The sequence below is a fragment of the Sitophilus oryzae genome, unplaced genomic scaffold, assembly GCF_002938485.1.
Source record: "Sitophilus oryzae breed Bouriz unplaced genomic scaffold, Soryzae_2.0 scaffold_374_pilon_pilon, whole genome shotgun sequence".
Lineage (NCBI taxonomy): Eukaryota > Metazoa > Arthropoda > Insecta > Coleoptera > Curculionidae > Sitophilus > Sitophilus oryzae.
Genome location: NW_022146945.1, coordinates 1,885,806 through 1,900,994, shown reverse-complemented (window position 1 = coordinate 1,900,994; position 15,189 = coordinate 1,885,806). Strand labels below are relative to the sequence as shown.

General features: G+C 32.5%; 1 protein-coding gene across 1 annotated transcript in view; it reads left to right on the top strand.

Annotated features, from left to right (window-relative positions):
- The window catches only part of LOC115885102, a 304,133-nt gene that overhangs the window by 183,099 nt on the left and 105,845 nt on the right, over nucleotides 1–15,189 (top strand). Inside the window, exons 8-9 of the mRNA XM_030903889.1 lie at nucleotides 2,397–2,625; nucleotides 2,754–2,980. Coding sequence (XP_030759749.1) covers nucleotides 2,397–2,625; nucleotides 2,754–2,980 — 456 coding nt within the window. The remainder of the gene's footprint in view (nucleotides 1–2,396; nucleotides 2,626–2,753; nucleotides 2,981–15,189) is intronic.

Below are 15,189 nucleotides of genomic sequence, written 5' to 3'. Positions count from 1 at the left end.
CCCTAAAGTTTTCAAGCGTCGGTACTCTGCAGATGCTCTATGGTTTCTTCTTCCTCTCCGCATTCTCTGCAGTAGTCGCCGTTGGAAATCTACTATCTCACGAGGTATACCCTCGTAGGGCAGTTTCCATTGATGAGACCTAGAATTATGCGTACTAGGTTCTTTTCGTGCTCTAGGCTCTAGTAGTTGTTTTGTATTTTTGCTATCTACCACTGGCCACAGTCTTCGAGCTGTAGCGCAGTCCTCACGGTATTATTGCCACGTCTCTTAATCTTGATCTGGAAGGTAGTTCCTATAGCTTCGTTCACAAGTGGTGGGTCGTCTGCCACGGCCTCTCCCCTGACCCCCTCTTTGGCGAGTATGTCCGCTTCTTAGTTGCTACCACATTCCTGTGGCCTGGCACCCAGCACAGAGTGGTCTCGCTTTGACGCAGCCAGAACAATACTTCTCGGTAGTCCATCGCAGTTTTCGATCTCACTTTAAGGAGCATGGTGATACTTCTTAAAGCGCCCAAGCTGTCAGAGTATTATTTAATGATGTCTCCTATTGGTATATCAGCAATTTTTCTTTATATACAAATATTCGCTTCTTTTATAGCGTATACCTGCTTGTAGAACATTACAGCCATCGGATAGCCTTAAATATTATTGAAAGTCTCTAGGGACCTTAAATGCAGCAAGAAAAAAACTGCTTTTGATTTAGTGGCACTATAATATAGACTCATAAAATCATTAAAATTATATATTCAATCAGAAGCTTCACAAAAAATGTTATATAAATGTAGTACACGTTTCCGTTTCAAAATACCCAACACCACATGAAGATCTAGTTCTTCATCCAAAAAATATCATTAATTTTAATTACAGACATCAATAAACTAAAATCGGCAGAGTTAAACGACACCAATCCGTTTTTTTTCTTTGAACTTGTCACCGTGGCTTGTACTCATCACTTAGTTCAAGGAAATCCCGGTTCCTCATTTATTCTAAAGACCACCACACACACGACAAATATGTATTGCATCTCAAATTATTTCAAATAAATTCATTTCAAATCTATTTGCACTCATATCAAATAAAATTTAATTTGGAATATTTTTGTCATGTTAGTGGAGACATAGTACATTACTATGTACTATATACATTGCATTCTCTATTTCGTATCATGTTCACAAAGTTTTATAACTCGCAGACTGAACCTGCCATATAGCCTTTTTCCAATGGCTATTTTCATAGTCTAGTATAAAGAAACATACATTTGTCAGGCTGTCGCACTGATATAGAATATATTCTACCTTTCATCTTGTGTTATTGTTGACTTCATCTATCAGTTACTTTGAATGCCTATTGAGCTTGCTCTATCAATATACCCACTACAATTTTGACACTTCTTTATTTTGCTTACCAAGCCTAACGTAATTTTTGCGAGCGTTCCACTATGAATGCTTTCGCTTGCTTTTGTCTTAAGGTGCGTCCACATTGTTCACGAGCAGCCCAAACGAACACGTAAAACACGAAAAAACATGGCAAGCAGAAAAACACAGTCGGAGCGAGATACTCGTGGAGCTCGCGGTGTTCGCGATGCTCGCGATGTTCTACGTGCTTGCCATCACACCATGTCCGAACCGCACGAACGCAAGTACGACGCTAAAATTTGGATGCCGTTGCTTACGAACCGAAAGATCTTGAGAAACACGACAATCCGGAGCGCAAGCAACGCAAGCACAATCTGAAGCAAGAGCGCGAGCAGGATCACGAGCACTGTGGTCGCACCTTTAATGAATTTTTGAGCATTCTAGAGATTTGTTCATCATCCACTGCTGTATGGCAATTTTTAATAGGTTTTGAAGCATTGCTGAAGAATTATGTGCTTATCAATAGCATTGATGAGTATTTGGCATTGACCAGCCTTTTCGGTGTCCTTGTAATTCTCGTGCGCCAGTATCCACTTTAATGTAATATGCTCTCTCACTCTAGTCTAGAATTGACATACACATAACAATCAAAAACTAATCAACAGTGAGATGAACCGCCTATTTAAAAATAGACATATTTATTTAAATTCAAAACATTCATTTTTAAGACACTTTGTATACATAAACAAAATTATTGATTTTTAAAAATATTATTCACAAGCTAGGGAGAGGGAAATCAGGCGACGAACAGAGGTGATATTTGTTAGATAATAGCTTCTAGACTACCATTCGAGACACATTGATATTATTTTGGTTCTTGAGTTTTGTGACAAAGAATGTTATTAAAGGTAAAGTAAATGTTTTCTCATTACTTATCTAATGTTAACTAAATCATATTATTTTGTTTTCTTGTTGTAATTCTGTTCTAAAGCATTTCTTTATTTATTTCTATAATTAACCTCGGCTTTTTCCGTTTTTTCAGCGAATCTTTGGAACGACGACGCAGCATCATCTTAGACGCTCTGGCATCGCAACTGCCACCACCATCGTTTGAAAAGAGAGGCAGCGTCTGTTTGAACAAATGTTTACGAGAAGTGGGAGCCCAGCTGGACGCCACTGGCTCCTCGGCCACGTCTCCTATAAACGTGACCACCAATCCGTTGGAGAACTCAGTACATTTCGGGAGGAAAGCCCCACAGGCTACTATCGTGGTCAGTATATCTTTATACCTTCATTAAAGACGATTCGTATAGTGATATAGTTGTTTAAAATGACTCTGAATTTCACCAAATTCAAACTGTCTCTAAAAAGACGAAAATCAGAAAAAAAGTGTTCACAGGTGCAACAAGCTTCGGTGTCTCTGGACCATGCGAACGTTACTTCGACGATTCTGTTGAAGAACGGAGGTGATTTTGTGGGAAATGTGCATTCTGGAGGTTCTGCTGCTGAGACGGCAAATGCTGCTAAATTGGCGGCTTTGAAGAGTCAAAAGGAGGAAAACATGAAACAGTTGTTGGATGTGGCTAACAATTTGACGTTAGAGGAGATACACGACTTTGAAATGAGGTAAGTCATGTTTGTTCTTTTAATTCAAACTAAAATTTACGTTTCTTTTCAACCTTTTTTATTGTAGCACTCTCTTTTTTTGCTCATTGGATTAAACATAAAGTTTCTATACTAGGTGTACCAAAATACCTTAATCTAATTCTCTTTTTTTATAATATGCCCAATTTTCCATTATTAAAAGCTGTAAGTACAGGGTGAGTCATCGAAGATTACAGTTGAGGGTTGGAATCTTTGGTGTTACACAGCAAAATAAAAACACTAAATCACCACAATACACCAAAACACTTTTACTTTTACACTGGACGCGCGTTTCGCTAACCATGAGCAGATGATTATAAACTGTTGAGTTTATAATCATCTGCTGATGATGCTAACATGGTTAGCTAAACGCGCGTCCAGTGTAAAAGTAAAAGTGTTTTGGTGTATTGTGGTGATTTAGTGTTTTTATTTTGTTTTTTTTTATTTTTATTTTGGTGAGTCATCGATAGAGTAAGTCCATTCTCTCATTTGTTTCGTCGTTTAGAAAAAATGTTAAATATAAAAGTTATAGGGAAGGTTAAAATACACATTTTAAAATTATTATAGAGTATACAGTGTGCTTCAAAAAAGTGTGGCGGATATTACATATGTTTTTTTAAAACACCCTATTTTTATTTTATTTTTAGATTGTGCGTTAAATTCTATAATTTTTTATATATAATGTTATATACCAAACACTAATAGTTTTTTATAATTTCAATTTGTTTAAACAAATATTAGATTTCATTCTGGTAAAAAATTGTCAGTGATGCTTTTGTTTCTTAAATTGGACTACTGAAATTTGGTAGGAAAGTTTTATAGAGTTAAAGAAAAAAAAAATATATATATAAAGATATTTTAGTTGGATGCTACAGAGTGTTCAAAATATATTTATGAATTTCAACTAATTAGAATTAGAAAATTTCAAATTTTTTAAATGGCACACCCTATATATTATCATTTTTTCTTTTATAATATATCAGGTACGTATTTTTGATAGTTTGCGACTTATTCTGATTTTTTCAATTTTTACTCTTTTTTTTAATTCATTTATGCTAAAACATCATAGTTGCCATGGCAAAACAAAAGTATTTATTATTAAACATTAACAAGTTATTTAGTAATTAGTTACAGTTGTTATTATTACTATTATTAGTTTATAATAACTAGCTTACTCCAATAAACTAAAATCGTGAAGTTCTTGGTGTCTTTCTATAATATGAAAGATACATGGATATTCCTTTAGTGCGTATAGCCATAGATTAAGGTAATACTAGATTACGTAGTTGTTGACGACTACTGATTCAGGAATTTTCTTCGACATAATTTTTTTTCTCGTAGCAATTCTGGTTTATACTTCATTTCATAGCCATGCCAATAGCCGATATTAACAAATATTACTACTGCCGCGAAACCGTGTCCCATTACACACCGAAAATATTTTCTAGATAATCTACATATATTCTTATAGTATTTAGCAAAGTACCATATAATATAGAGTACTGAACAAAAAAATATGTTTTTCTTGGCCTATTCGTGTATATCAGTCTACTATTATAACGACAACAACTATAACGAATTTTAAGATATGTATCTTGACCTTCCCTATAACTTTTATATTTAACATTATTTTGTCGACCTCGAAACAAAAGAGATAATGGACTTTACTCTATCGTTGACTCATACTGTACATTAAAATGTGATAATGCTGCTGAATGAAAAAATATAAAATACATAGTATTTCATTTGTAATAAAAATGGGAAAATGCATAAAACATTTAGTTTAAAATATGTATTTTAAAAATATAGATAATCGAACTTCTTCTGAATATATTTCTCGTGTGAATAAAATATTACCATAAATTCCGAGGAAGATGCGAAAATAAATTCTAATATAAACTCTACTAGATATTAAGAAAAAAATTAATGGTTTGTTGACATCGTAAACTCCAACATTCGCAGGAAAATAAAAATAACTACGGATATAATTCAAACGTGTAGGGATCGCTTCGTGAGTATATGACAGATACCTATTTTTAACCAAATGATACTTCTTCCTTCTTATTTAGTTTATTTGCTCACATAGAGAATATTCCTTATATTATCTAAGTATATAAAGTCGATTTATTTTTAAATAATATAATCAACATTCAAATCACGAAGCGCATTATATAGATCTTCGAAAACTGTAAATAATGATAAAAGAACGGAATGGGATTAGTTAGAAACGAATTTTCTTTTGTTTGATGAACATTCTCCATTTTCGTATTCCGAACTAAGGAAATTCGTTATGTATGAATGAGCGGATTCGAAAACTTTGTCTCTAGAGGGCGCTTAGGTATTACGTTTCCAGTTATTTAAAGTTTATAATGTAGATTTTTTGGTTTCATTGCCTTCCAACTTACTGTAATTTTATTAGGTTCCTATTAGGTTTTCTGTTATAATAATTCAGTTTAATAAAAAATAAAAATGTTTTATTTAATATACAGGATCGTCACATAAACCATTCGATTACATTTTATCATTTTTCAAATTTCGGTTGAATCCCCCAATGACTAAAAAATATAAGAGGACCAATAACACCAAAGGCCTAATTGTTACCAGTAAGACACTAGGACCATTTGGTCAGTGCCGTGCCATAGAGTTAATATAAAAAGCAGAATTAAAATTTTAATTGTTTCGTAAATGTTTTTTTTTAATTATATTATTATTCGATGGTTTTTAATTTTATGTTTGTCTGCCTTATATAAAAAATTAATTATTCAATTTTTGAGCTCAGAAAATTTACACTGAATAGTTTGTAACTGGAGTTAGGAGACAACTAAATTGACAAAAGTATGCAAAATGTAATTTAGTATTTACTAGGGAGTATAGTTATTTGTGTAACTAGTGCAAAAAGGACATATTTGTTGCACGACGCATGACTGAGCTGCAATCACGCTGAGTGCAACAAATATGCTTTTTGCATATGTTGCACACAACATTTTTTCTACAATTGAATTGAAATTCTTATTTAAATGTTTGTATTTTAATTCATTTTAATTTTAATGTCACAGTTTGAAAAATTCACTAAGATAATTGATGGACAAACTTCATTTCCAGTACTAGACTTTTGAATTTCTGCTCGTGTAGGTCTCGTGTTCTTGTTAATCACTTAAAACTCTTTCCGGATTGTTGCTGCGAAGTTTCCGGTACTGGTACTTGGTTTACCTTTCTGGATTTGACAAATTTTTACAAAAATTTACAATTTTTTTCTCTTTAATTAAACTCGTCATTAATAATGTCAAGGTGTTTTATGCACTAGTGCAAAAAATAACTTATTTTTTATTTATTTTAATAAAAAAATATTTATTTTAGTAAAAAAATTCACATTTAATATAGTAGAGAGTGTAAAAAATGGTACTTTTTGCACGATCGTAGAAAACAATATTTTTTTAAACAGCATTTATGATTATTGAGTTGCACCGAAATAATGAAGTCAATTTACCTTAGATTGATGATACTCGCCATATATTTTACATATGAAATTTATCAATGATCGTAATTTCTGAGGTAAGTCGACGACATTTTTTCTATAATACAGGATTATTTAAAAGATCGAGACCAAGATCGAAGTGTGAGTGAAATAAGAGATGAACAATTTACCATGGTAATAAATTATAAACTATTCAAAATCACTAAAATTGTCCCTGGTGTCCTTTATTTGGCACCAACGCCTTTATTTGGCACCAAAATAATTACGTCCTATATATCATCACAGATATTGGCCTCCTCATATATGCCTAATATATAAAAAAATACTTTAATTTATTCTGTTATTCCAGAAGTAGTCTCTATCGCCAATATAATGACAACGTGTATATTGTTTCTTAATTATGTGTCTTATTAGGAAAAATCGCACTACATAATAGACAAAATGCAAATTATTTTTGTTTAGTACTTTAGTTTTTTCCGAGGTTTTCTCACACGTTATTTTTCTGCGGAGATAAACATTAATAAAATGCAATACGTTGAATTTTTCATCATTAAGTATATATCAAACAGAATGTCCTCCTTTGACGAGAGCAAAATTTAAGCAAATGTTAAGAGAGTCCTAGAAATTATAAACACTTCGAAAATATAAACTTCTTTCTATTTAATGACATACTTATATACTCTTGGAGGATTTTATCTGTTCAATATGTTATATGGTATTTTAATAATATTCTTTTTATATTTTTGTCGTTTTTTCTTTAATCTTTTGGTTCCAATGACTTTTTTTTAGATCTTTTGGTTCCGAAAGACCAACTGAATCTGAATGAGATGATTCGAATGTAATGTAGTATGAAAATTCGAATGACTTTGAATAGTTTGACAAAAATGCATAAAAAAGAATAGGTTAAGAGAGTGTTTAATAAATAGTTTGTTGGATTCACCCCTAATAGCAGAAGAACTATTAAAATATCGGAAAAATTCCCGGAAACAAAAATTATACAGAAAATTAATGTGTAAATAAGTTAGGTTTAGAATTCCGCCATCTTCCGCAATTGACAGCTCACGTCACGCACGCTTATAACTTATTTGTAATAATTGATGACCACTGCAAATCAGTGGCATACTAGACATAGAATAAAAATTAAACTGAAAATAGCGGAAAATAAAATAAAATCTAGAAAGATATTGAAATACGCAAATACTTGAAACAAAAAGTAAACAAAAATATCCAGAACAAATAATGACAACTGTCAAATCGATTAGTCTTAATCATTTGAGATCACTGAGTCAATAAAAAAATTCCTCCCGTAAAAAATCTTACTTACTAGTTCATTTCACTGTTTAGGTACGTCCATAGTGCAGCGGCTTCTAGCTTTCCGGTGGCTGGCTTATTTCGCGGTAGGAAAGGTCGCCATTGAAGCAGTTAGTGACCATTAACAACCGCTTGCAGGGCGGGAAATGTTATTTAGCATCATGGAGCTATTCGGTGGGAATTTATTATGGGGATCTATATTAAACTAATTCAAAAAGTACTACTCGCGTTCATGAAATTAATCAGTCTCACTTTGAATTTAGTAAATATCATACGTTATATTCACAACTCATTGCTCACTATCAAAAATTATACAAATATTTCCGCATGGAGAAATAAACGTTGAAGTATATTTGCAACAAACTTGAAAACCGTTGAAAAACAATGCTGCAATTTTCAAAATATCGTATATAAATGTACACAAGATGGCTATGATTAAAATCGATTACTTTTTAATAATTTTGTAAGTAAACAGCTTGAATTGTGCCAAAGCAAAACCTTTATTGGATGTTTAGAAATGAGCCCTTTATTGGATGTTTAGAAATGAGCCGAGCAGGGTCAAGAGCATTGGTTTTAAAAGGGGTAGCGATGATAAAACTGTTGAGCGGATGAAGCTGACAAGGGACAAAACGGAACTACTATACTTCATACTATAATTCATTGAACTACTTTAATTAATTCCGGTACAAGCGGGTAAAATCAGTTTAAGCCGGTTGAAGCTGACTGACTGGCGCATTATGGCTACGCGCATATAATTTTTCATCTATTTTTTGCCGCTAGTCTACCGTGATAAAGCGAGAAGCGGGAACCCGGTGCACTACGGACGTACCCTAAGGCGGTACGAAGCCGGGTCAGCTAGTTTTCCAATCATTATTCGAAATCATTATTTTCAGGTATGGTAGTCCACACCACAACAGATCTCAATCTGTCAAAACACCAGGCAGGTCATCGGGCAGGCCAAATTACCTATGCCTGCCTCAGCAGAGGTCCAGAGTGGCCTCCATGCCCAACACAGGCGTTGAAGAGGAATACTACCGTCTCAGGCATTTCTCCATCACAGGAAAGGGGGTGGTTAATAGAGGCGACAGTTTGAAAAGTCGAAGATCCAGATCTAATAATTCAGTGGCTTCCAGCAATTCAAGGTAAGAATATAGTATTATATTATTTTATTATTATAGTACACTTGAATTAATTTCGTATGTAGTATGGCCGTCTAAACTCGACAAATCATAGCATTTGATCAAACGAGTTGACTAATTTCTCAGTTGACTACGGTTTAAATTTTGACGTTCAAGTGGTGTTTTTAAAATGGCGGCAATTAGTCGGTCAGAAGAAAATTCTGTGAAAAGTTTATGAAAAATATGAGTGTATAAAGAACACCTACAGTATGTCCCCGGATTTTCTTTACAAGAGAAAAAACTTTTATATTATTGATATTTTGAGAAAAATTAATTCTTCATAAAAATTTTCCTTGTTCTAAAATTGTTAATCCCGTTTATACTTTTCCAAATTTCCATACCGTTTTAGAGAAAATTAAAAAAAAAACAACAAAATATGGATGAATTTTTCCCAAGTCCTAAAAATCAAAACGCGTTTCTATGGTAATATAATTTCGTTTTCATTCTTTGATAGATGTTATAGAATTTTAATTAACGTCTCATTTCTTGCTGTTTAGAATGTTAAAGAAACAGAAAATTTATTTAGTTCAATGCTACGGAAAGGATGATAATGGTTATCGGAAAATGTGATACTTTAACAACACTTTGTAGCAACAGCCGAAAATATGACATTAATCAAAATTAATAATAACCATCTTTCAAAGAACATATTTACGAAATGGCCTTCACAGGTTTAGGGTCAGGAAATAAACAAACTTGTATCGTTGATTGAAGGAATAAGAAGATGCGCAACCTTATGGGCGATTTCGTGGCACAAAACATGTCCGAGATGTAGCTGGCGATACCGTTACATGTCCGAGATTTAGTTTAGCTCTGCGCCGCTGCTCGCTGATAAAGGATACTGTACCCATACTGTTGCCAGAACTACGGATTAGTCCGTAGATCTACGGATTTCCTGTACAGTACGTTAATAATACGGATTTACCATCATTAAATAATTTAATATAATATTATATGATTAAACAAAGAACGGCTTCAGAGTTGGCTTGGAAATAAAGATCGCTGTTATTTCATATGTATAATATCTTGGTAGATGTCACTAGTTCGTCATTTCCAAACCAACTAAACGACTTTTTTCGATCATACAAAATATTCAGTACCTATAAAACAATTTTAAAGTTTGTTATTTATTCTATATTTAACAAGAATAAATTTTCAATACATTGAGATTTTTCGTCAAAAGTATTACAGATATTACACATTTTAATATGGCAACACTGTCTCTTTCAACTCTACAGCGTCTTTGATATGTCTTCGCTAGCCGAATTAGAGAAAGTGAGTTATGAGATATGGGTTGGGCCGCAGAACGAGTAGAGGCTCCACCGTACAGCACTTGAGACGTAAGGGCAAATCAAATCAGCCTTGTCACGAATTTGCCCATTAGGTTGCGTAAATTTTTTCAATCAACGCTTGTATTAAAAAATTGCAGACGTTTCGACGTGTATTCTCGTCTTTTTCAACTTTTGTACGAATTGGAAACGGGTTTTGTGTATAGCATTAGTTTCAGGTTAGGTTTGAAAACTTGTAAAATAAAAATATTTAGACATGTCGATTTCCACATAAAGTTTATAATAATGTAAACAATGTAAAGATGTAAACGATAAATACATTCATTCACTAAAATATTAGTCAATGAATATATTTATTGTGATTACAATTGGGAGTTGGAATCTTTGGTGTTACAACAGCAAAATATCATCATCATCAGCAGCAGATGATTAACCCTCAACTGGCGTGGTGGGGTCCAGCGGACCCCAAGCTCGTTTTAAACCTCTGTAAAATGTTTGCCTTTAAGAATTAGGCCTCGCCGCGCCATTTACCTTTAAGTTAGGATACCAGTAGTATGCAACTGTTAAATGCGCACTTCATTTTATCAAGTATTGTTCCTACCAGCAAGGGCTAAAGTTTCATTGGGGTCTGTGTGGCACCACCATGCCAAGAATGTTACATTATTAGGATGGTGGGTCTAAAAAGTGTGCCTCACTGGGACGCTAATTTTGAGGAAGCATTAATTGAGTGGTTTGATGAACTTAAAGAGGCTTAAGTGAGATGAAGACCATCGAGACATTGATTTTTCTCCGAAGAGCAACCATAACTCCGATTCTGAATCTCTTACTTATAGAAGAGAGAAAATTGAATTATCAATACCAAAAAAGAAAGAGATGTGGTATATGGCAACCATATGCCAATGAAGAAATGACAAAAAAGAAAAATCTCATGAATCAAATGTGCACGATCCATGTGCGGCAAATGCAGATCCTATATTAGCATGAACTGTATTTGAAAAAGTTATGTACATTCAAGGTTTGCAGTTTTGTTGAAAATAATTTATGTTTATTATTTTAGCTTCACATTTCAGTTGTTTGTACTTTTAATAATACGGTAAAATAATAAAATATATATATGTTTTTAATTTCTATGTGTTTCTTAGCCAAGTTATATTTCTGTTGTCAAAAATTCCTAAAAAATGCGTTTTACTTTATTGTTGTGTCCGTTATTATTAATTTGTTGAAAATGAATGAAATTGTTTGTTCACAAGTTTGAATATATTGTACAGTGTTAAAATAACAAGCTTTATATAAAATCTCTTTATCGTGTATTTTAAACTGAAAAAAAAAATTGGGGTCCGTCGGACCCCACCACACCATAAGCGTTACAAAAATTCACGACGCCAGTTGAGGGTTAAAACTAAAATAATTAGCGAAAGGCGCGTCCATTGCAAAAATAAATGTGTTTCGGTGTGTAGTAGGGAATTAGTGTTTTATTTTGTTGAAATGATTCAATTAATTACGGTGTTTCAATGTAATAATTGGGTCATTACAAGGGGCGCCTGAGATTTACAGTCAAACGATGTACCACTTGAAGAGCTACGCTGTTTATCGTCAATATGTGAAACAACTACACATTTCGGGGTATAGCGGATGATAAAAGAACGGAATGGGATTAGTTAGAAACGAATTTCTTTGTTTGATGAACATTCTCCATTTTCGTATTCCGAACTAAGGAAATTCGTTATGTATGAATGAGCGGATCTTCGAAAACTTTGTCTCTCTAGAGGGCGCTTTAGGTATTACGCTGCTTCCAGTTATTTAAAGTTTATACTGTAGATTTTTTGGTTTCATTGCCTTCCAACTTACTGTAATTTTATTAGGTTCCTATTAGGTTTTCTGTTGTAATAATTCAGTTTAATAAAAAATAAAAATGTTTTATTTAATATACAGGATCATCACATAAACCATTCGATTACATTTTATCATTTTTCAAATTTCGGTTGAATCCCCCAATGACGAAAAAATATAAGAGGACCAATAACACCAAAGGCCTAATTGTTACCAGTAAGACACTAGGACAGTGCCGTGCCATAGAGTTAATATAAAAAGCAGAATTAAATAAAAATAGCAATTTTAATTGTTTCGTAAATGTTTTTTTTTTAATTATTATTCGATGGTTTTTAATTTTATGTTTGTATATAAAAAATTAATTATTCAATTTTTGAGCTAAGAAAATTTAAACTGAATAGTTTGTAACTAGAGTTAGGAGACAACTAAATTGACAAAAGTATGCAAAATGTAATTTAGTATTTACTAGGGAGTATAGTTATTTGTGTAACTAGTGCAAAAAGGACATATTTGTTGCACGACGCATGACTGAGCTGCTGTCACGCTGAGTGCAACAAATATGCTTTTTGCATATGTTGCACACAACATTTCTTCTACAATCGAATTCTTATTTATATGTTTGTTTTTTAATTCATTTTAATTTTAATGTCGCAGTTTGAAAAATTCACTAAGATAATTGATGGACAAACTTCATTTCCAGTACTAGACTTTTGAATTTCTGCTCGTGTAGGTCTCGTGTTCTTGTTAATCACTTAAAACTCTTTCCGGATTGTTGCTGCGAAGTTTCCAGTACTGGTACTTGGTTTACCTTTCTGGATTTGACAAATTTTTACAAAAATTTACAGTTTTTTTCTCTGTAATTAAACTCGTCATTAATAATGTCAAGGTGTTTTATGCACTAGTGCAAAAAATAACTTATTTTTTATTTATTTTAATAAAAAAATATTTATTTTAGTAAAAAAATTCACATTTAATATAGTAGAGAGTGTAAAAAATGGTACTTTTTGCACGATCGTAGAAAACAATATTCTTTTAAACTGCATTTATGATTACTGAGTTGCACCGAAATAATGAAGTCAATTTTCCTTAAATTGATGATACTCGCCATATATTTTACATATGAAATTTATCAATGATCGTAATTTCTGAGGTAAGTCGACGACATTTTTTCTATAATACAGGATTATTTAAAAGATCGAGACCAAGATCGAAGTGTGAGTGAAATAAGAGATGAACAATTTACCATGGTAATAAATTATAAACTATTCAAAATCATTAAAATTGTCCCTGGTGTCACCTCCTTTATTTGGCACCAAAATAATTACGTCCTGTATAATAAATCATCACAGATATTGGCCTCCTCATATATGCCTAATATATAAAAAAATACTTTAATTTATTCTGTTATTCCAGAAGTAGTCTCTATTGCCAATATAATGACAACGTGTATATTGTTTCTTAATTATGTGTCTTATTAGAAAAAATCGCACTACATAATAGAAAAAATGCAAATTATTTTTGTTTAGTACTTTAGTTTTTTCCGAGGTTTTTTCACACGTTATTTTTCTACGGAGATAAACATTAATAAAATGCAATGCGTTGAATTTTTCATCATTATGTATAGATCAAACAGAATGTCCTCTTGTCTTTGACGAGAGCAAAATTTAAGCAAATGTTAAGAGAGTCCTAGAAATTAAAAACACTCTTCAAACACTTCGAAAATATAAACTTGTTTCTATTTAATGACATACTTATATACTCTTGGAGGATTTTATCTATTCAGTATGTTATATGGTGTTTTAATAATATTCTTTTTATATTTTTGTCGTTTTTTCTTTAATCTTTTGGTTCCAATGACTTTTTTTTTAGATCTTTTGGTTCCAATGACTGAATCTGAATGAGATGATTCGAATGTAATGTAGTATGAAAATTCGAATGACTTTGAATAGTTTGACAAAAATGCATAAAAAAGAATAGGTCAAGAGAGTGTTTAATAAATAGTTTGTTGGATTCGCCCCTAATAGCAGAAAAACTATTAAAATATCGGAAAAATTCCCGGAAACAAAAATTATACATAAAATTAATGTGTAAATATTTTTTTTTGGTTTGGAATTCCGCCATCTTCCGCAATTGACAGCTCACGTCACGCACGCTTATAACTTATTTGTAATAATTGATGACCACTGCAAATCAGTGGCATACTAGACATAGAATAAAAATTAAACTGAAAATAGCGGAAAATAAAATAAAATCTAGAAAGATATTGAAATACGTACAATACGGAAATACTTGAAACAAAAAGTAAACAAAAATATCCAGAACAAATAATGACAACTGTCAAATCGATTAGTCTTAATCATTTGAGATCACTGAGTCAATAAAAAAATTCCTTCCGTAAAAAAATCTTACTTTAGTTCATTTCACTGTTTAGGTACGTCCATAATGCACCGGCTTCCAGCTTTCCGGTGGCTGGCTTATTTCGCTGTAGGAAAAGTCGCCATTGAAGCAGTTAGTGACCATTAACAACCGCTTGCAGGGCGGGAAATGTCATTTAGCATCATGGAGCTATTCGGTGGGAATCTATTATGGGGATCTATATTAAACTAATTCAAAAAGTACTACTCGCGTTCATGAAATTAATCAGTCTCACTTTGAATTTAGTAAATATCACACGTTATATTCACAACTCATTGCTCACTATCAAAAATTATACAAATATTTCCGCATGAAGAAAGAAACGGTAAAGTATATTTGCAACAAACTTGAAAACCGTTGAAAAACAATGCTGCAATTTTCAAAATATCGTATATAGATGTACACAAGATGGCTATGATTAAAATCGATTACTTTTTAATAATTTTGTAAGTAAACAGCTTGAATTGTGCCAAAGCAAAACCTTTATTGTATGTTTAGAAATGAGCCGAGCAGGGTCAAGAGCATTGGTTTTAAAAGGGGTAGCGATGATAAAACTGTTGAGCGGATGAAGCTGACAAGGCACAAAAAGAAACTACTATAATACTTCATACTATAATTCATTGAACTACTTTAATTAATTTCGGTACAAGCGGGTAAAAGCAGTTTAAGCCGGTTGAAGCTGACTGACTGGCG